The sequence below is a fragment of the Anthonomus grandis genome, chromosome 12 (assembly GCF_022605725.1).
Source record: "Anthonomus grandis grandis chromosome 12, icAntGran1.3, whole genome shotgun sequence".
NCBI lineage: Eukaryota > Metazoa > Arthropoda > Insecta > Coleoptera > Curculionidae > Anthonomus > Anthonomus grandis.
The window spans coordinates 13,127,943-13,150,498 of record NC_065557.1 but is presented as its reverse complement, the minus strand read 5'-3'; the positions used below and the strand labels follow the sequence as shown (position 1 = coordinate 13,150,498).

The window sequence follows — 22,556 nt, the reverse complement described above, 5'->3', positions numbered from 1 at the left end:
TCATATCTTTAAGAATTAAAAAAAAAAAAACAATAAACTACCTTACCCAAAATCACGAAATAATCGTAATAGTACGGGCCTAAATATATCTACGAACACTGCTTGGCACGGACCTAATTTAGGAAAAAGATGTAAAATCCCATGCGTGCGAGAGAGATAGAGCATACACAAGTGTATGGCGGGAGCTATCTTATGTAGATTTTTCTATCTTTGTCTTATAAATCCACTAAAAAGTTATGCAAAACCAAAGTGCCATCTATGATTATTGATCTTCAATGTATTCAGCTGTTCAGAATGTCTTTATTTAGTTATTAGAAATATATGTTATCTTAATTTTGTTAAATGTCTTAATTTAGTCCGGGGCCTATGTGTTGATTTCTACATATTAATTATATTTTATTTCATAAATTTTAATAAATAATTTTTCTTTTCAAAATTACTTTTACAATTTAGTTCGACTGCGTTTGATAGAAAACTGGAATTAATATATTATTATTTTATATGAAGCTATGATTAAACATATACTTCTGGATTATTGGGATATTTGAATTTTAAAAAATTGTAGTTGACAGCAATTATTTAAAAATAATGAGTAATATCAATCTGATCCATGAAACACCAACTATAATAGAGGTGATTAAGGTGGCTTAAGATGATACTAAAATAATATATTTGATCATAAAGTATTATAAAAAATACGAAATAATGTATAACACAAATACCTTGGCATTTCCTCTGAAGCTGTCTAAAGAGCCGTTCCTGTTTTTATAACGATGCGAAACGAATTGCTTGGGTGAATTCGCGCTGTTTCCAACCGTCTGACCTAAAACTGTAGCCGTTCACGTGGAAGTAACAAACTGCAATAACGTCAACGCTGTCAGGATAATGCAACGACAAATTTCACAGACTTTCCGTAGGTTCAGTAGCTTGTTCAAATGTTATTTTTGGTTGTATTTTGATTTTGAATATTGTATCATGTTATATAACATTAATATAATTTTATACGTAAGGATGGTAGTATTATGATTCATTGTAAAAGAGCATTGTTGACTGTTAACTTATTAATATAAGTATACTATAAACTTCTCTTTATTGTATATATTTATGATTATACTAAATTTCCTGCTACTATTTGCAATTATCCATTTAAAAATAGATTTGGAGTAATAATAGAAAGAAAGCAGTAATAATAGCACAACATTCACAAATTTTTAAAAATCATGAATAAATAAGATTCTTAAGGGACTTCACCTACCTTCAATTAAAACGTCTACTCTTTCTACATCTGATAGCTATATAGCGCACTTAATATCTTTATAATGAAAGCTCAATATCTATATAATAAAGACTCAATTCATAAATGCGAGAAAGAGATTTTATGCATAAGATGATTAATATATCCTGTCAAATATCTTTCTATTTTCTTTCATCTTCCTTTGCAAGTGTCTTCGCGGTTTCTGAATAGATCAGATGATTTAAAGGGTAACCATTATCTCAGTTTATGTGTGGCTGATATCATACAGTTTTGTTTTTTTACTCTTTATCTACGATCACTATTATGACATCCTTCTCCATTCTTCTTAGAACCTTCACGTTTCAACATATTCTGTTAGAATTTAAAGGCTTTCAGCTTCCACCTACAATCACAATATATGGAAATATACTATTTAAAATCCGAATTCAGGGACATTATTAAATCTTAATTATACAAGTTCTTCATAAAAATGATCGGGTGTTTTCATTACTAATCTTTATTTTGTAAGAGTTACCTCTAGGAAATTAATTTAAGTCGTCTTATTTGTAGATGCGGTACTCGTTGGGACTTTTTATTTAGTGATGTCTCTAGCAGAAAATTAATAGAGGTAGACTTATTTTATCTTTTAATTAGTTCTATTAATCTTCTGAAAAGTTGGGGAGTTGTGCAGTAAAATGGACCATTTTTATAGGATCTTGTAATTTTCCTCACTGAGGAGCTATACTTATAGTAGATTCAAGAACTGGAAGCTCCTAAACCCGTTGTTTAAAAGCTGTCATACTTATTCATACAAAGGTTTAATTTTCATCAAGCCTTCTTTATTTCGTAGTATCCTTAAAGGAATTTATTTTAAAATTTGTCTCATTTTTTTAACATTTAACCTAATCTGACTCAACGTGTGATTACTGGGCTACGAATGTAACGAATGTACGATTTTAAGGGCTTGTGTATTTGAAGGACTCAAGTTTCATAGGAAGTCGATCTTCCTTTTCCGAATGGGGCATAAGATTCCAATAAGATTCTATTATTTTTTATTCCAGTAATCGAATTTGAAAGATTTGAGCCAGTAAGATTTAAGATTTTATGCAACTATGATATTTATTTGCTCCTCATTTGATGAATACAAGTAAAACTCTGTAAATAAGTAAGAGAATTACTTTACTTTTACACAATATTTGCTGAAAATTATAATAAATAAAATGTAATGCCATTCCAAAGTCTGAATGAAGCTATCAAAGATGTGATCTAGTTACACGTTTTTAAAGGCAACATTAATTCAGCTCTATTAACTTATATTATTAACCTTATATTGAAGATAGCAAGTACAATATATTTAAAGTAATTAAAATATAAAAAAATAATCTAATTACAAAAACATATAATTTACTTATATTATCAGTATTACCATTAAACAACAACTAGTACAATTAAACAACACCGGGTTCATCACCTCTTTCAGTCTTTAAAAAAAATTTAAATATGAAAAGTTAAACGATTTGGATAAAGGAATAGCTTCATTCCGTAATCAGTGCAAGAATATTTATTTACTTCTTTACTACTTGTTTGAAAATGGGCACTTGTGGAGCCATCTAAAAGTCATACTGCAAAACATGAATTAATGTTACTGGACACACTAACATAACTTAAGGTTAGATTTTCATCTCGAACCGTGGCCCGTCTATCAGTCATCTTTAAAAATGTTAATTAAGATAGCTGGAGCCAAAAGCGTAAACAATTCAAACAAATATGAATTGCAAACTAAATTAATAGTCGTACAAAAAAATATATTCTAAAACCTTTGTAATTTTCAAAATTCTTCACTAATAAAGATGTTCTGCTATCTTACAGCTCAGCAACAAATCTAATAATATTGATCTTGACTAACTATCACAGCCAATTAAATAAAACCTAAGTAATTAACAAAAAAAGTCTGCTTAAAAAATTTCTATTATTCAACTTTGGGTGCATAACAGTCCCTTCTCCTAATGCACTTTCCAGAATCGTTCATGAGGAATCCATGGTAACAAACGCATTTTTTAATGCATTTATTAGCACATATCATACCGTCTTCTTCGATAGATACTGGTTTCGGTTCTGCGCAGGTAGGGACTGCGTCGCACTCTGATGCGCAATTATTCAACCAGCCACCTACTCCACACTGAGGATCAACTAAAAAAAATAAAATTAATGCTTACTGATTTTTTGTGTGTCTTATGTTACTAATAATATAAAATTCATAACTGATAATAAATATATTCTTTTTTTTATAAAGCCATGTCCTTAAATTATGAATATCGCATTTCATATATTGTTTTCTCTTCTATTTCAGAGTCTCATATGCTTATAATTAAAACTTGCAAAAAGTGTTTCCGTTTGTAAAAATCCATCCAACTATGTTCAAACGTTTTTGAATTTTATTGGATATGGCGAAAATTGCTTCTGAAAGTGACCTGAGAGAATTTGAAATGTGTGTTGAAATGAGGCTATTAGGGATTATTATTTTAGCATACTGCTTTATGTGATTCATCTGATGAAGACATTGCAACGGGTTTTCACACATGAATTCTCTTTAATTAAAGTTGTTAGCGCTAATACGTATAAAATATTCATATTCTCTGTAGTACCAATTTCTATCACTATCCGCAGTCAAGAGATGCAAAGAAAGAGTGTTCCAATAGGAACGCAAGATTTGAATTGCGCGCCATGTTTGACAGTCATAATGTAATATGATTTTAGGTTTGTTCCAAGCGACCAGATATGCACCATTCATTGAATCATCCTGAAATCGCCGGGATAAGTTTTATACACATGCGCAAAGTTTGTACGGTTTCGTGTCGATACGAGAATTGAACGTGCTTGGAACGCATTTGTAAATCATGTATAATCTCAACCTATTTTTGTCGTTTGTTATCTTGGATTGTTTTGTTGATAGTAAGAAATAACTTGAACATTAAATTTAATTAACTTAAAATTTATACACGGTAAAACTTAAAAGTAAAAGATTTATATTTTACAAAATCAAAGCAAATGTTTTTATAAATAACCCTTTTTAATCAGAACAGCTGGGCGATCAATACCTCTCAAGCACGTCCTACGCAAGTCAGTCGTACAAGTTACAAACGGTTTTTTCTCTCCAAGATGTATCGCAATGTCCGTTCAGAAACCAACACAGAACACAAAGAGGAAAATTCTTCAAGAGAAAAATCCTTGGTCTGTTTTCTGTGGAAACCAATTTCTGAACGGTCCCAGATTCGCTTAATTCGCACTCAGGATCGTTCAGTAAACGGTCATAAGTCTCTTGGAACGCATTATAACTTTTGCGCAAACGCGTGACAGTACGATGACTGGTTTTTTGGTAGCTTGTAATGAACCTTATGATGTGATAGATCGAAAGTTGATAGGTGGGAGTTAGTAAGCATGGAGCTATCTACTGTAAAAAGAATAACCAAAAAATTCAAAAATACTGGTTCGGTTACTGATCTGAAACACAGCTCGTGGAGGTCGGTCAGAACAATATCTTTGATTGAATAAGTGTGACATATTAGTTATCGGGCACAATAATAATTGAACATTTTAATAGGCTTTACCAAATTCTCATCAAAGATTAACAACTGCATGCAAAATTTAACTGACTCAACAACTTTTGTCAGTAGACCATAAAAAACGGAGAGAACTCACCATTTGGATCCTGTCAAACAAAATCAATTTCAGTGATAAAGTCATTGTGTATTAAGTGTTATTGTAAGGTGTGTATTATGGCCTGGAGGCATAATTGGTAATAATAAACTGAATTTCGTTTTAAAAGAAACACGTAGGCAGTAACGGTAAATGGCAAACGTTATAGTGCTATGATAACAGAGACAACCAAAGAGACGCACAACTGCACGTTAATAAAATATCCGATTATTTCCCATCTTTGTCTCTCTTCGTGAAAGGTAAACGTAGATGGCGCAGATAGCGTTTGCCGCCATAATTTAAACCTCGGCTATTAAGCATTTAATGATTTATTTTAATTAAAATCAGCCGTTATGTCTCAGAAGTCAGAACTTAATTAAAACAAATAAAAAGTTATTGATAAGTTTCTAATTGCTCAGAACGATGGCAGACTTTAATTAAAACAATGCAATTTAATAACATTTAAATTGGGATATAACTATAATATGTGCATGCATATTCTTAATTATTTTCATAATTTATAATTTAAGACGGTAACAGTAACATGCATATACATAAATGCAATTAAGATATAGAAAGGTTTTAATTATCCCAGTACTATAATAATATTCCCAAAAATATATCCTTTGGTGTAACACAAAATAATTTTTTTTTAATGTTTTGCTGAAGATGCTAATATCGTTAGCGAAACAGGTATCCAGAATAAATTAAATTGATTTGGTAAAACTGTTTTTCTACTTATTAGTAAAGAATAGATAAGTCTGTTCTATTCTATAATAATGAATATACTGTTAAATTTGCATGTGTATGAAAAACATATACACATGTTTAATTATTTATGATGCAGTATTTTTTTAATCAATAAAAATTAGTTAAGAGAATAAAACAGAAAGACTACAGCTAAATTTGAAATAGCAGCAAATAGTCAGCACAGATAGTCCCAACAAAAGTTATATTATAAAAATTAAATTCATTTGACTATTTATGTTAGTTTTGTAATTTTTTTTAATGTTTTTTTTTTGCAAATCTCTTAATTTTTCCTTTTGGACCTCCATGGAATACCTATTTTAAGTACAGCCTTACCAATTACCTTAATGAACATATTTCTGTTCCTAACACAAGTCAAAACATTAAAATCTGTATCCTACAAAAAACTACAACTACTAACTACTGTAACCAAATTCACCTAAATCTGGTAGGTAATAAAATACGTAAAATGTAAGCACTCGTCCAAAATCTCAACTTATTATGTAAAACAAAACCAAATTAATCAGCAACAACAACTATTCAGCCATATCGAAATTTACGTGTTCATGTTAAGCAAGGATTGCACTGTTGCCGTACTTAATTATAATTTTAGAAATACTAGAGAATTGGACACAAGCTGTCCCGTATTTTTGCATTCATTTAGACGGAGATGGAAGAATGTTTTCTCTTGACTGCTCTGATAGTTAAATATATTTAGCATTGCGAAAGAATAGTATTATTGTGGCGCCACCTTAGCTCACCTTTTATAAGGGAAGAGAGAGAAATACAATATACACAGATTAAAGAGAACAACAACAATAGGATAAAAATTTCTATCTAGTTGCACGTCTCTTTAGTTGTCTCTGATAAAAACACAGTTTCTTGTACCTCATTTGGAAGCTTTGATCTTGACAGTAGGACGGTGCCATGTGTCATACCGACCGTGAAACACTGACGATCTTGCACGAGCTTACTCCCGGTCCACCACATGTATATAATAATGTTGATTTTTAATGAAAATTTCGTCAAAACGGTACAAATATGCCAAAAAACGTGAGGCGGCCATTTACAAAATATTTTCATAAATAATTTCCGAAAGTATATTTTCTAAATCAATAAATATTTTAATACTTAGAGTACTTTCAATATAATTCAGAAAAAAAAGAAATGAATCTTTAAGTAAATAGACTATAAAACTCAGGATGGTAAAAAAATATTCTCAAATAAATAAATGGCTATTCTAATTCTAAAGCAATAATTATATATCTAAACTAACAGCTACTCTTAAGACTTTAAGTGAAATTGTGAGTTAAAAATGTGTCTTTTTGAGTCGAAAATAATAATCTTAAAATGTAAAATGCTCTTAAAATGTACTTACTTTTTCCAAAAAGTGGATGGCTTATACTATTTGTACAAAATAGTGCACAAACGATAAAGATGGTAATCAACAATTTCGCCATTTCTTAATATGATAATAAAAAGAGCCAAATGCAAATTTGCCTTTTTATGCTAAAAATTAAAACAATGAACTTACGTGTACGCCTATATTCGAATATTGACATTTTAATAAATACCACTCAAAGCATTTGTAAATTTGCATTTAAATTACACAATAGAACATTTATTTTTCAAGTAATTAACAAGCCAATTTTAAATGACGATTACTTACGTGCAAACAACTTTTGCAAATATTAATATTTTTTTTGAAATTTTGTTTTGTAATATTTAGGATCATTCCACGCTTTATCAGACCATTTAAATTCCTTTTTTATTACAATGTTATATTTTAAATTGTGTATTAATATTTATGAATAAATAGCTATTGTTTTAAGGAAGTAAATAGAACCAAAAAATGCCGCAAAGTGTAAATGTACTCCGTGGTTTGTTTGTTTATTTATTTTTTAGGTAATATTCGAGATATTTACTTTTTCAGATTTTTCAGGTTTACTTAAAAACTATGTATTTTTCATGTATGCGGGTCTATAAAAAAGTTACAGATAATAAAATTTCTTGTAGAAATATCACCTTGTGAGGTCTAAAAAGTTTATTTTTTATTAGAAAATGAAACGAGAAATCAAACAAAAAAATGCCAGAAGTTTTTTTTTCTGTTGCTCATAACTTTTTTAGGTTCAGTAAAGGCATTGCTTTATAAAAAAAATACGCCTCTTAAATTGACTGTATATACAATAAAAGTTTTCTAAGCATTATATGGATCTGTTTTATTTTTTAAATAATTTTTCCTTGGTAATAAAAATTTGTTTAAACTGTTTTAACTGCATAAATCCAGGCAATTAATATTGTGGAGCATCATGTTTTTTTATGATGTATGCATTCTTATAATAATTTATTTTAGCATTTTCATAGCATAAAAAAAAATTTTAATTGTTTAGGTGGGTATATAACAATGAGTATATGAATTACCGTACATAGTTGATTGAATTGACATGGCGGAGAAGTCAGTGGATGTAGGGAATTTTCTTACTGTTATTTATGTGTTTTCTTCTTTCTCCATATTAATTTCTTTACATAATTGTCTTTTTCATATGATGTTTAATATTATTAAAACTTTTACTTGAAAGCTTTTCCCTTTTATTTTTTGGGCTCATATAATAATAATAATAATAATAATAATAATAATAATAATAATAATAATAATAATAATAATAATAATAATAATAATGGGCAAACATGCAACCATGGGCAAGAAGGTTGCAGACCAGGATCGACTCCATTCGGAAAGATATAGGACAGCTCATCGCATTTATCGGAGGAGTGCGAACATCTAAGACACGAAAGAACGTAACAGCAATCATGAATCGTTACCAGCATCATGCCCAATATAACCCAGAAAATCGAACACCTGAAGAATGTTTGGATACACTGAAACAAAAATTATCGGTATATGCAGGACGGTTTAAAAGATATAAATCCAGCAATAGCAGAAAGCAGGACAACGCGCTTTTCGTACGCTCGGAGAAATCTATCCAACCAGCGATGAAATTTCAACATTCTGGAGTAGTCAATTAACAGCGACAACACCATGTAATAACTAGGCAAGTTGGATAGATGAAGAGCGACAAAAGTCTCAACTTTTCGAGCAAATGCATCATCAGCCATTTACCGTTGAAGAGGTCTTCACTATAATTAAAGGCCTTCACAACTGGAAAGCCCCTGGTCCAGACCACGTACATAATTATTGGATCAAAAAGTTGTGGTTAACCCACAAACAACTGACTAATAAATGATCTGCTGATGGAACCGAACAAACTTCCAATGTTCCTCACTCAGGGATAAACTTTTCTGCTATCAAAAGATCCACAGAACACACAAGATCCAGCAAAATATCGGCCAATAACATGTTTACCAACACTGTATAAGCTGATAACCGCATGTCTTACAGAGCGCATATACGAACATTGCGAGGACAACAACATTATTACTGTTCAACAGAAGGGATGTGCTAGGGGAGACATGGGCTGTAAGGAGCAATTGACCATCGACTCCGTAATTTGCAACCAGGCCTATAGTAATAAGAGAAATCTCTACACCGCCTATGTCGATTAAAAGAATCGACAATCATTTGCTCTATATGGACGATCTAAAGCTAATGGGTGCCACTAGTATTCAACTCGATCAGATGCTGAACATCGTGGAGGAATTCTCTGCTGATATCGGAATGAGGTTTGGGCTGGATAAGTGTCGTATTAACAACATTGTACGAGGAAAGATGCAGCCGGGATCCTTCGAGATGCAGGATGGCCAAACTATAGATGCTATGGAAAAGGGTGATACATACAAATACCTGGGAATGGTGCAGGCAGCGCGAATAGACCACCGAACAATGAAAGATAAACTCACTGCTGAGTTTACAACAAGAGTAAAGCACATAGTGAAAACGAGCCTCAACACTAAGAATCTATTTAAGGCGTTGAATACGTATGCATGTACAGCACTAACATATTTCTTTGGAATTGTGGGATGGAGCAAGACGGACATCCAGAACTTGCCACGGAAGGCACGAACATTATTGACTAAGGCTCAAAAACACCACCCTCGAAGTGCCACAGAAAGAACTACGCTACCAAGACATCAGGGAGGTAGAGGATTGGCAGACATTGGCAAACAGTTAGACCGACAAATTTCAGTTCTGAGAAATTTTTTTCATGAAAAGGCTAGATCGTCCGCTCTGCACCGTGCTATATGCGAGGTCGATGACTCTACACCTCTGAAACTGAAGAATCGCGAAATCGAAAGTCACCACGTCACTGATGAAGAAAAACATCGATCATGGGCACAAAAATCACTGCACGGGAGACAGATCAATGAGGTTAGCCAGGGACATGTCGACACCAACGCGTCGAACTACTGGTTAACTTCGGGACAACTGTTTCCCGAAACGGAAGGTTTCCTCTTGACCATACAAGACCAAGTTATTCCAACCAGAAACTACTTGAAGTGCATTATTTCGGATCCTTCAGTACAGAGTGACAAATGTCGATATGGATGCCAAGTGACAGAATCCATCCAACACATAACGGGAGGATGTCAAACATTTGCCCAAACTGAGTATAAGGCACGTCATGACTGCTTGGGAAAAATACTGCACCAAGAACTTGCAGTTAAACTGAACCTCTTGAGGACGGACAAAGTTCCATATTACAATTATACTCCAGAGCCAGTTCTTGAAAATGGCGAGTATAAATTGTACTGGGATCGAACTGTTCTCACCGACCAATAAACTGTCAACAATAGACCAGATCTTATCCTGGTGGATAAGCGACTAAGGAGAACCACCCATCTTGAAGGGCAAATCAGACGGCAATGGGAGATGGAGCATGTTCAAACAATTCCGATAATAATCTCGTCAACTGGACTTATACCAAAAACCCTTGTAGAGAACCTCAAACAACTGGGACTAAATAATAATAATAATAATAATATATATTCAGCAGATAATATATTCATACATTATAACATTACAAAATAACAACTGCTTAATGGCTAAGAATACCCAATGCACAGTGGTATTTTAAAAATACTGTGTGTACATTTCCTGTATATACAAATTAATTAATTAAAATAAAAACAATTTTTAAGAAAAGAATATATAAACAAAAGTGATTTAAAGAATAAAATAGAATTAAATTAAATTAGGGGAAAGAAAGGGAAAAAACAGGAAGAAAAATAAACAGTACTATGTGTATTATACTAACCAAGTGACGTTATCATCTAATATCCAGTCGTGGATTCTACTTTTAATTTTGTTATAGGGTATATTTCTGAGTTCTACGGAAAGTTGATTATATATTTTTGCTGAGGTATATGTTAAAGTTTTTTGACATTTAGTTTTTGTGGTCTTTGGGATAGTTAACATTTTATTTAAAGCTTGTCTAGTGATCTGATTGTGAGATATGAAATGCAAGTAGTGTGGATTCTTACACAGAAGCCTAACCACCGCTTTTAAGTAAATTTGATTTACTTGCAACAATCTAGCTTCTCTAAATAAAATATCCAAAGAATACAATTTTGGTTTGTTAAACATTACCTTCAGAACATATTTTTGAGTAATCATAAGAGGTTTCAGGCTGGTCTTACTTGTTCCGCCCCATGCTGTTATGCAATAGTTTATAATTGATCCAACCAGAGCTTGATAAATGGTCGTAAGGGTCTTTTTTTGCATAAATTGTCCTAATTGATGAAATTTATAAGTAAGTTTCTGAACTCGAGTGGTAATATACTCAACATGGTGGTGCCACTTTAGATTTTCATCCAAAATAACACCTAAATATTTAACCTTGGTCTGCCTTTTTATTTGCTAGGTGCAAGAACATTCAGTTATGCCACAGTCGTTTTCGTGTAATGTGATCTCTTTTCATGTGCTGGATGTTCTTGAATCTACAGAAAAGCATAAAAAGCTCATAGAAAAAAAAATGAAACTCTAGTTGGAAATATTACTTTAAGAGGCCTGAAAGGATTATTTTTAAATTGGATACCATAGAAAACCAAAATATCACGAAATGTTCTTTTTCCATTGTTCTTATCATACATTTTTTGGAAGGAAATGTAAGCACACGCATAAAAAATTCAAGGTTTTTCCTCCCTAAACAATGCTAAAACAATATATATGTGATAAAAACTTTAACTAATTAGAAGGAAAATAACTGTAAAAATCTTTTTGGGTCGTATTAAAATAGTATAATTTAACCAGAACGGTAATGTGAAGCATTATATTTAAACCATGGCAAAATTTACAAAAACGTAAAACATAACCTTATAAATATAATAAAATGAATTAACAAAGTTATCTAGAAAGAGGTCAAGTTTAAGTTCATTAAATGTTTTTATGCATTTAACTTAACTATGAAAAGATAACGAAACACAGCAGGATTCTGACATCTTTTACTAATATTGACATTGAATTGTAAATTTTCCAAAAGCCCAGGGCAGTAAAAATTTCGTTTAATATTTTATAAAATGTGAGTAAGACCGAATGAGTCCTTTTCACTTCAAGACTATTCATATTAAATATATCCTCTATTACCTCGTAATTAATTTAAACATTTTGGTGAAAGACATACAATTTACCAGAATTACGAACAACAAACCAAGATTACGCATACCCTAATCTACTCTCATCATAATGAGACACAAATATCTATTTGCTATTCAGTAACATACGTAAGTCTCTAAAGAAGATAGCAAATTTAAGTTTCAAGCCATTTATTGTGTAATGATTAAATATCTGATGATGTGTCATAATTAATAATCTCAGTAAGAAAGTAATGCCCAAATTCTCTATTCTATTTTCTAAAAAAAAATGTACAAATTAGTTTTTGTGCATCTTTTTAGGAAAAAAGATTTATATTAAGTGCTGCAAGCTAAACAAAATCAAAGATTTATTTTTATATCATATGTATATCTCGCTCTGCCAACAAAATATTTTTCCAGCTATTGGGAAAATGGAGAAAATACGAACACTGAAATTTATTTAAGTAAAACTCGTACTGAATTCAAACATATTTTATTTACATCGGAATGTATTTTCTATTCAAATTAGCTTATGTTACTAAAAATTGCAGAATCAAAATATAAATGGCTAGAACATGCTATCATAACAAAAACTTAACAACAACAAAATTTAATTTATTAGAAATAACAACATAAAGTTATTATTTCTAATAAATTATAATTTTTATTATTATTATTATTTCAGGCAGACTGGGTTTGACGGTTTACGTTAACTCTCAGCAAAACCCCTTTGCAATAAGTTTATAAAAAATTTACATATTTTTGTGCTTTTACCCTATATCCGTAATAAATTTATAAAAAAAACATATATTGCTATAAAGACACTGAGATAGAGGAAGACTAAAAAAATTGTTAACTAATGTATGCTACTAGTACTAACATGCAGGCGTAGCATTAGGTAAAATATGGCTAATATTAACTCTTTGTATTTATGCAGCCAGATAACATGCTAATGACTTCCCCGAGAATTCAGATTTCTGTAGCTTGTGTATTGTCATCAGTATCAAATGCATTTGAGTAATCAGTTGCTCAATCACTTGTTCCTTGTTTAAGATAGCATAAGAAAATTAAAAATATTTTTAGATATATTAATTATTTACAAAATAGAGCGATACTTTCTAAAATTCTTCTTATTATTACTTTAAAATTGGCCTGACTATGATTTCTTTAACCACCTTGAAAGGTTGCTTGTTTTAATGCCAGATTACTAAACTAACAAAAATATCCAATTTTAGGAACTACTTAATGTATCTATCTTACGTAGAATACAACAGGTGCACAAACTTATTTCTACTGATTTTGTCTACGTAATATCTTTTGTCACCGGCTTTTGCATATATCGTTTCAAATCTCTCAGCCGCTAACTATGAGTCTTTTTATTAGTTTCTCAATAAATGCAATATGCTAATAACCTTCTTAATATTGATTTGTCGATGAAGGAAAATTAAAATGGGGTACACGTGGTTTGAAATTCTAATTGACTCAAGTTGACAGAATTACCGGCAAAGATTAAAAAAAGTGATATCATAGTGTGTAAAACTTAAAATTGTGGTTACTCAAGAGTTTTTAAGGGCAACGTATAAGGTTGACGTAATCCATACTTAATTATGGTGATCCATACTTAATTGGGGCATCTATTGTGGAACATGTGGATTAATTAATTAATGATGGACAATTACGGAAGAAAATAGTCGCTGCTTTTGCTGGATGTTGCTCAGTACGAAACAACAGTCGTGTTTTTGAAGAAGTTCAGCAGTCGATGAGGAGAAGATCCGATTCTTGGATTAGTTATAAATATTGTCACTCTAGGTCATTTTTGTAGATTAAAATCACACAATTTAATAAAAAAAAATTTATTACAAATTAACTGAAATAAGATAACATGTTTAAAAAAATTATCAATTTTATGAAAAAAGCATTCTAGGCCATATCTTTATAAGATTTTTTTAAAATATGACTCAAGTAAGGCCTTTGCAATATTTATATTTCTGGTAAGCACTGCACTATATATACAGTGTGTATTAGCCAAATGGAATAATTTCCAATAAATAAATAAGAACATTTTTGAAAGAACGCTTAGATACGTCAATTGTTATTTTAGCTTGCAATAGTGGTCAATATCAACTTTCTTATATTTCTTATATCGATACCTGAAAGCAATAGTGAGATAACTCGAAATTCATTGTTTTAAGATAATCACTTTTTTATTTTCTATAGTAGTAGTTTAATATTTATGTTGTAAATTTTTCTTTAAGTCTTGTCATATCAGGTTAAGAAAGTTAATAAGTTTTATGTAAACATTGATAAAATTGTTTTGGCCGTTTAGTCTTCAATGTAATCTCACTATTGCATTAATTTTTTTAATTTAATTTTTAGTTATCTTAAAGTGCATCAAATAAATAGAAGACTGTTGAGAAAACAAATTTATTTAAAAAAAGTATATATTTTTTAATTCTTTTAACATAAATGACTCATATTTTAATGAGAGCTCTTATCACTATTTTGTTCTGTACCCTCAACATTTTCCTTTTCTCTTAGATTAAGAAAAAATTTATGATGCCTTTGGGGGATACTTCCACTTTCACATAATGAAATTATTTGATGGAATTCGAGGTGGTTTATATGGTTCTAATTCAATAATCACAAATGTGCTTCTTCTACGACCCCCCATACGATATTTGATGTTGGTAAAGTTTGTTTCTAAAGTAAGAAACCTTATATTTTATTAGATCTGGATCAATAATATTCACGTAAATCATCTTTACACTTTGCCAAATACATTTTTCTCCATCATTATTAACATTAAAGTTTATACCCGTTTGGTCACACACCTTTTTCCAGTCTACAAAGTCTCGAGTTCCCATTTCATTAACTGTATACAAGGGACCATCTTTTTTGGCACATCGGATAATCATGACTAACCCTGATGGGAGAAAAATGGGCCCTTCTTTAAGAAATCGTTTCTTTTTCATACAAAATATGAATTTATTTTTATTTTGGGTAATGCAATTGTCGCTGTACCTTTTTTTACGTTGACATTAATCTTTTAAATACGTATATATTACAGTTGCAATTTCTATGGCACCTCTTTTCGCTACGCTTTTATTTCATAAGTAACAAGTACCCTCCTTACTTTTACTGTTATACACAGTGAAATTATAGGCATTTAATTTATTCTTATAAAAGAATGTCGAAATATTTCCATTTGGAAGTGGCATCACCGCTTGCAAATCAAAAGTAACAAGTACAATATGATACAATGTCTCCTTCTGCTAAAACCAAATTATTTTGCATCGAAATATTAAAAACGTTATCTATAATTTAATTCTATAACATTTTTAATAAGCTTTAATACCAATAAAACAAAACCAGTAATAGAATAATTTAATTTTTTATGTGAATAATAATAAAAAAACAAGTGTTATATCAATTCCTTGAAAATCTTCTTGTAGTAAACTATTGCCACTTTCAGAAAAGTTTGTATTAGTTTGGATTGGTTGATTAGGTATGCTGCAATAGTGAGCTATTTCATATTTATCTTAGTGTAGCATTAATGTAGCTGGAGGATTATCTAAACAGCCTTGAGACATGTATAAAATCTCAATGTTGCAATAAAAGGATAGACCAACAGGTCGAAACGCAACACTGCTTTTTACGTCTTTTCAATATCTTAAATATTTTTGTTGAGATATCTCAGTATTTCGTAAAATTAATTTTTTTTGACTTGCATTTACCATAATTAGTTTAAAATGAATTTTTTCAGATTTATCTCATTGTTGCTTTCAGGTATCGATATATGGTATTTCTTATTAACAGATAATACTATCTATCTCCTAATTAAACAACAATAAAAATATTAATGTCAATATAGATGTTCAATAGGCTCGCTATTAACGTCCTAGCAATACCCTAATTTTAAATAGAAATTTCTTTTGACGTTACCAACATCTCAGGCGTGACTGAACTGTCGCAACCGTTATCCGCCTTTTAAAGTTAGCTAAGTTAAAACGCTTAGTTTTGTAGATAATAATACTAAGATAAAAAGAAATCTAATGATGTTAGATCAGGAGATCGTGCTGGTCATTGATTTAGTGATGGGGAGGCGCTCAATATTGCTAAAACCATTTAAATAATATGATATTACCTAAAATTGCTGGGTTTGCTGGATTAGGTTATAAGTTTGTGCAAGTTGGTATGACATTATTTTGGAGCAGTGTTACATAATTATCACCATTTAAATCGTCATCGATGAACAAGGGACCTATCTATGATATGATCTCTAACAATTTTTGCACAACCTTTTTTAGGGTATTAGATATATTGTTCTCTCATTCAATGAAGATTGTATTTAGGCCAATAGGGCAATTTTGTCGATTAGCATGAACACGAAGTGTAAAGGCGTACTTATCAGAACATGCTCTGATTATATCTCATTGTTATCTTACTTTGTCATAATTTGTTCACAAATAATCCGTTCTTTTATCACAATCGGCTTACATGAGTTCCTGAGTTGGTATCAATTTAAAGGGATGCATGGCTAACATCGAACAACTTGAATTTGTGTTGGTGTAGTATCTCCGAAAACATCGTCATCTATAGAATTCTTATTTCGCGGATTTCTGTTTAATAACCAATTTTCCTTAAAAGCAATTAACGAAAATCAAATGACTATTGCTGACAGACAATAATTTCCAAGACCAAGCATCTTAAAGCAAAATAAAGAACACAATTTTACTGATTTATTTTTTTTTAATCTAATATCAGAAAGAAGATATGTTGAAACAGTTTATGTTTACTTTTCCATTATCAAAACTGAAATGGAAAATAAGTATTGAGTGTGATTGTAACGAATTTTTTTGCAATAAATAGGATGACACTCAATATCTCCGAAATAGTTGAAAATTGGTATAGGACATTATATACAAAATATGTAGAGAATATTTTGAAGAATCCAAAAAATTGAATAATATAAAGGGTTTCGCATTTAATATAGGCTCAACTACACTGTTTTTTTTTGGCTAACGCTATTTGATGTATCGTATTTAAAGGCTGTATTATAATTAAAACAAAAAATACAAAAGGGTATTAATGGAAATTGAAATGGAAAAAAACCAATCCACTCGAATCCCAAAACTTCTCGAAAAAATTCTTTTTTTAAAGTACGTTCCACAAAGAAAAGCAAAGAAACAAAAAATCAGCCCGGACCTTTTCGAAGTTCTCCTTAACGTACAAAAAGGGTCGAGTCCGAACTCCTACGGGCAAGTTGCGGTTTCTGGAATGAAATTTTGTCGACTTGGAAATTGTCGCCGGATAAATTAGACCTGAATCCTCCCAAAACTAATATTAGTTTTCGGCCCGTCATGTATACGACACGAAATTAAGGGCGACGTTTTCAACTGAGTTTTAGTCCAAATCTGCTTGCTAGGAATTTCCAGTGTCGTCTTTGTTTTTCTTGTATAAACACGACCAATTAACATTATTTAAAATAAATCTTAATATATTAAGTATATATAAGTATTTTTATCTATTGTTACTTTTATTGTTACTTAATTAAATTTAACTTTATATGTTTATTTTTTCGAACGCATAAAGCAATGCTACCTTAAGTCATATCTTTTACATATTAAAGTAAACATCTCAAGTGTGAGAAGTGCAGATAATGTTATAATTATGTTTGCGATAAAAAGTGGTTTATATAAAACTCATATGAATATATTTTATATAAACTTGGTATTAATAATGGGCCTAACTCATTTTACTTGTACCTTGTTTTGCAACATAAGTACCAGCACGTAAATGTATTTTATTTACACAAAATATTTATTATTCCCTGCTGCAGAAAAATCTGAATATTTTATAAAGAAGTTAGTATTCAGCAGATCTAAGTATTAAAATATACAACCGCAATATTTTATTTATTGAAAAAAAATTCATTCTTATATAGTAGAGAGGTTTCCGTTTTTTTTTTTAATTTTTTAAAGCTATTTTAATGTGTATGTTCGACCTTCTTTTTGCAATTTGTTTTAGGCCTAAAACGACCAAAAAGAGAAAAAAAGGATAAAATGTTAAAATGTAAAAAAATCAAATAAAAATTAACTACTCCATAAATTTGAAAAAACGTACAAGCTTCAAATAGCATTTTAATATAAGTCAAGTAATAGAAAGGAAACAAAACGAAACGAAACGAAACGAAACGAAACGAAACGAAACGAAACTAGATAAGACAAAATGTCATTACAACAAATTTCCAATATTTTTATATTAAACGATTAAGCCTCGGTTAACATGAATTGGTGCTTAATATGATTTTATTTTTTTTACCCAATTTTTGTAAGAGTTAGTTTATACTTCTTTATATAATCTTTGTAAGCTTTTGTTGCCATGGTCATTTTAATTTTAAATTTTCTTGTCGACATTATTTAAGATTTTAAATAAAAATTTTGATGTTGAATTTATGTTATTACACAATTTAAAGTGCTAAGTAACACAAAATAAAAAGCATTCGTCAATTAAATTTCATTTATAATAGAAAAACTTTTATTAACACTAGAGATAAGACGTATAGGGTAAATATATAAATTATGCTTTCTGAAATAATTTTGCTGCAAGATAAATGAGCAAACATTATAGAGGTAGATTTTATTTAGTCGGAAAGTCAATAATAGTATGTTTATTAGGATAACATCTTCGAATTATATTTCTCGTAATATATTGTTTATCCTATAAAGCACATAGCACAGCCGCAGTAGGAAAGGGGAATAAGTACACCAGTGTTCTAATAACAATACCCCCTACTGACTGTCAATAATAATATTATTACTATTTTATATTTAGCTATTTCTATTCAATATTAGATAATAAATAAACTAATTTATTTAGTAAATTGATGAATTTTGTTTATGAAATAAACCCTGTCATTTAAGCGAGAAAATCTATCATAAATGTTACTTGTTCTTGTCAGTCCGGCATGAATAAACCTATTTTAGATAAGACCCGGATCACTGTATAAATTTTATTTCTATTTTTCGTATTATTGACCTAACAAAAAAATAATGTTTCGGAATAATATACAATCATCTGATGAATATGTACGTTTATGTTTCTAAAGCGTATATCTGGCACGCTACCCGTATTAAAACTTGGAAATTGGATCTAATTTGGCGAAATAATAGTCGAATTATGCGGTCTAATTTAAAATTTGATTTGTTTGGCATACAAGTTATTTTTACTGTCACTGGAAGCTGTAATTTAAATAACAGATTTTCAGAAAATATTACTGTAATAAACTCATAGAGTAACCTAATTGGTTTTACTAAATTTTAGTATGGTAATCTGATTAAAGGACCATATATTTGTTTATTTTAGGCCTAAAATATCAAAATATTATTTAAAAAATAATTTCCAATCTAGAAGCATATAAATAAAATGACCTGGATGTTGGTCAGGCAATCAAGAAGTTACCATCCAAAAGAGCAAGATGATTAAAATAAAAACCCTTTAAAGGATGGACTAGTTCACTGCTTACTTGTAACATAATTATAACACCATTAATTACTTTAATCCAGATGCGAACGTCCGGTAAAGATGCGAAAAAATTTCTGTAACATTGGGAAAGTGATCTCAGATAAGTTGCATGTGTTGAGTTCGTGTCATGGTACAAAACTATTTAATTAAATATACACTTAAGCACAATCAATCTCAATTATGAATAATATAGCAGGCAGCATATGAATAACCGGAAACATAAGTGCGTGGTCTATACATGCTAGCTTAAATAGGATAATGATAATGTGCTGGTATCTAATAGTAGTGTGGACGGGATGGAGAATAGAGATTCATATTGGGCCGACACTTCCGTATTTGGATTAGAATAATTTATGCTATAACCAATATTTGATCAAAGCTAAAGCTTAATAACTCTACTAATAAAACCATACACATTTTCAATAAGAGACGAAATTACTCTAGCCTCTAGCCTCTAATGCAACAAGAACCATAGGTTAATATTAAAATCGGATAAGTGGTAGAAAGATATACTTACCTAGTCATTGGAACATTGAAAAATGTAATATTATTTATGGTGTAAATATTTGAAAAATTTTTGGACAATCTATGAGTTTTTCCAGGGATCCTTTGTAGTCCTTCTTTTGTAGAATTCAGCACTTACTAAACAAAAGGAATTTTGATTTTATTTTACGCTTATTAGCTCATTATATTGCACCCAGCTATCCCATGTAAGTGTTACAGAGTTTCTCTGATGGGATATTTCCACAACCTTTAAAGGGAGCCAGACCGGTGCTGAAGACATAGTAAACTAAATAAACCGGTATCTTTATTGTCATATATTGTCTTTTTAACTGTCGAAGGTCTTTGACCCGAAAGATTATCGGATGCTCCTAGAGTCATACATGACAGTAAGTCACGTGCCTTTAAAATTGCCCAAATACTTTTTTTCAGAATCTGTATGCATGAAATAAAGGGTACCACAGCGCTCCATACTTGGATCTGTGTTATTATGCTGATGACTTCTTATTAGCAGAGTATTATGATGTTGAGTCACTATCGAGTGGGTATTCTTAAGCAGGGGGACTTATGGTGTCAAACTAATGCACTATTATTATACTGCAAAAAGATCTGTATTCTTTAAATAAACAAATAATGTCAATTCCGGTTCTTATGTAAAAATTAATTGTAGGTCTGTAGTAATGTATGATGATGTCAAGTCTCTTGATGTCAATATTAATTCAACTTGGTGCTGAGATCAACTAACAGAATATTCCTAATCTTTAGTTTTAGTTTAATAGCTTCTGCGCTCTTTAACGACGCATCAGAAAGATTCTGACAGTAAAACCTTGTATATATTTTGCATATATCCAATCATAAACTATAGTGTGATGTTTTAAGGCTTAAAAGCTCATCATGTATTAGACATATTCCTCTTCCACCTGTGTCCAAAAGTTTTTTGTAAATCTTATTTTAGACCCTTAGTAGTTTCAACTGCCCCTCACTATATTTCCTGTAGGCAAAACGATAATGGTCTTAAAGAGTCTCCTCGCAAAATTCCTTCTTGTATTGGTATTTTTTCAGTGATGATGTTACCTAATTCTGTGCGATGTTACTAATCACTTCTAAAGGGACATCGGTGCACCATTTGGACGTCAAATGTTCAAGAAGATAGATCAAAGTTTAGTCCATTTTCTACATTTTTAAGACGCTAATTAGCCAGGAATGTGGAACGAAATTAAAGGCCTTCCTGTAGTCGAATAACTCTATAGACAAATTTTTACATTGGCGTCTAGCCTGCTCACCAATGATGGAATCGGCTTACAAAAGTCCCTATTGCCCTCTTCCTACAACCATTTTGCTACGGATGTTATTGCCATTATTTTATTGCGCTTGGTGGAGTTGACTGAGTTTGCAATAACGGATGTGAAGAGTTTGTAGACGGTTGTTAGAAAAGTTGCTGACCGGTATTTTTGAAAATTTTCACTCTTTGGCTGAGTAGGTTATACCTTGCATGAAGCAATTTAGTATAGTGATTTTATCCCTTAAAGCCTTTTGGAAATATTGCGAAAAGACTGCGTATACAGCGATTAAATGTTTCAATTAATACTTGTGTATTTTGTTTATACCAGGTGCCCTCCAGTATCCCACTCTCATATATGCTTCTCTATGGTCTGTACTAGCAGCATTTTCACAATATTTCTACCCATCTTGAAGTTTTTCATCTTCGTCTGGCATTGGACTTTTGTTTGATGTAACTTGACCGTATCTTACTTCATAAATCTAATATGCTTTCTTTTAAAGGCGGAGTTTCCTTTCCAGACTTGTTGGTGTCTTGGTCTGATCTAATTGTCGGTAGAAAATTTTCTGATTTATATCTGTTACTCCGTTTCTCATATTCTTTATTTTTTACTCCGTTTTAATTTAAATTTTTCTGATAGTTTTATCAGATGTTGTTAGTAGTCTCGATGATATGGTTTGATGATATATGTTTTTACGATACTTTTTACTCTGACGTTCTTCGGAGGTACTAAAGTAATGCTGCTATATTATTATCATTATAGATTTCATTCCAAACGGCAATCGCACTTTCCCCTGGAAAAGAAGGATCATTCAACCTTCTTAATTTTATATCTGAAATATCTTATCCCAGATATTTTAGATATCAGAAGGTTAGTTAAAGCTCTGATAGAATCCTTTCCATATTATTCGACTCTATTTTTGAACTTTATTTACAAATAATACACTTAAACTAAAATTACATGAAATGTTTTATAAACTAGTTGACGTTATCTGTGCTTCCAATGAACTTTCTGATTATTCAAGACATAGATAATAGCGTCGACTT

The 22,556-nt window shown here is 30.8% G+C and overlaps 1 protein-coding gene across 1 annotated transcript; it reads right to left on the bottom strand.

Annotated features, from left to right (window-relative positions):
- Positions 1-3,038: 3,038 nt before the first annotated feature.
- Positions 3,039-7,223, bottom strand: LOC126742947 (uncharacterized). The gene is made up of 2 exons (XM_050449835.1): positions 7,056-7,223; positions 3,039-3,424 (listed from the first exon to the last, which is right to left on the bottom strand). Exons 1-2 carry the CDS (start codon positions 7,135-7,137, stop codon positions 3,204-3,206), a joined length of 303 nt encoding a protein of 100 aa, XP_050305792.1. The 5' UTR covers positions 7,138-7,223; the 3' UTR covers positions 3,039-3,203.
- Positions 7,224-22,556: the final 15,333 nt, after the last annotated feature.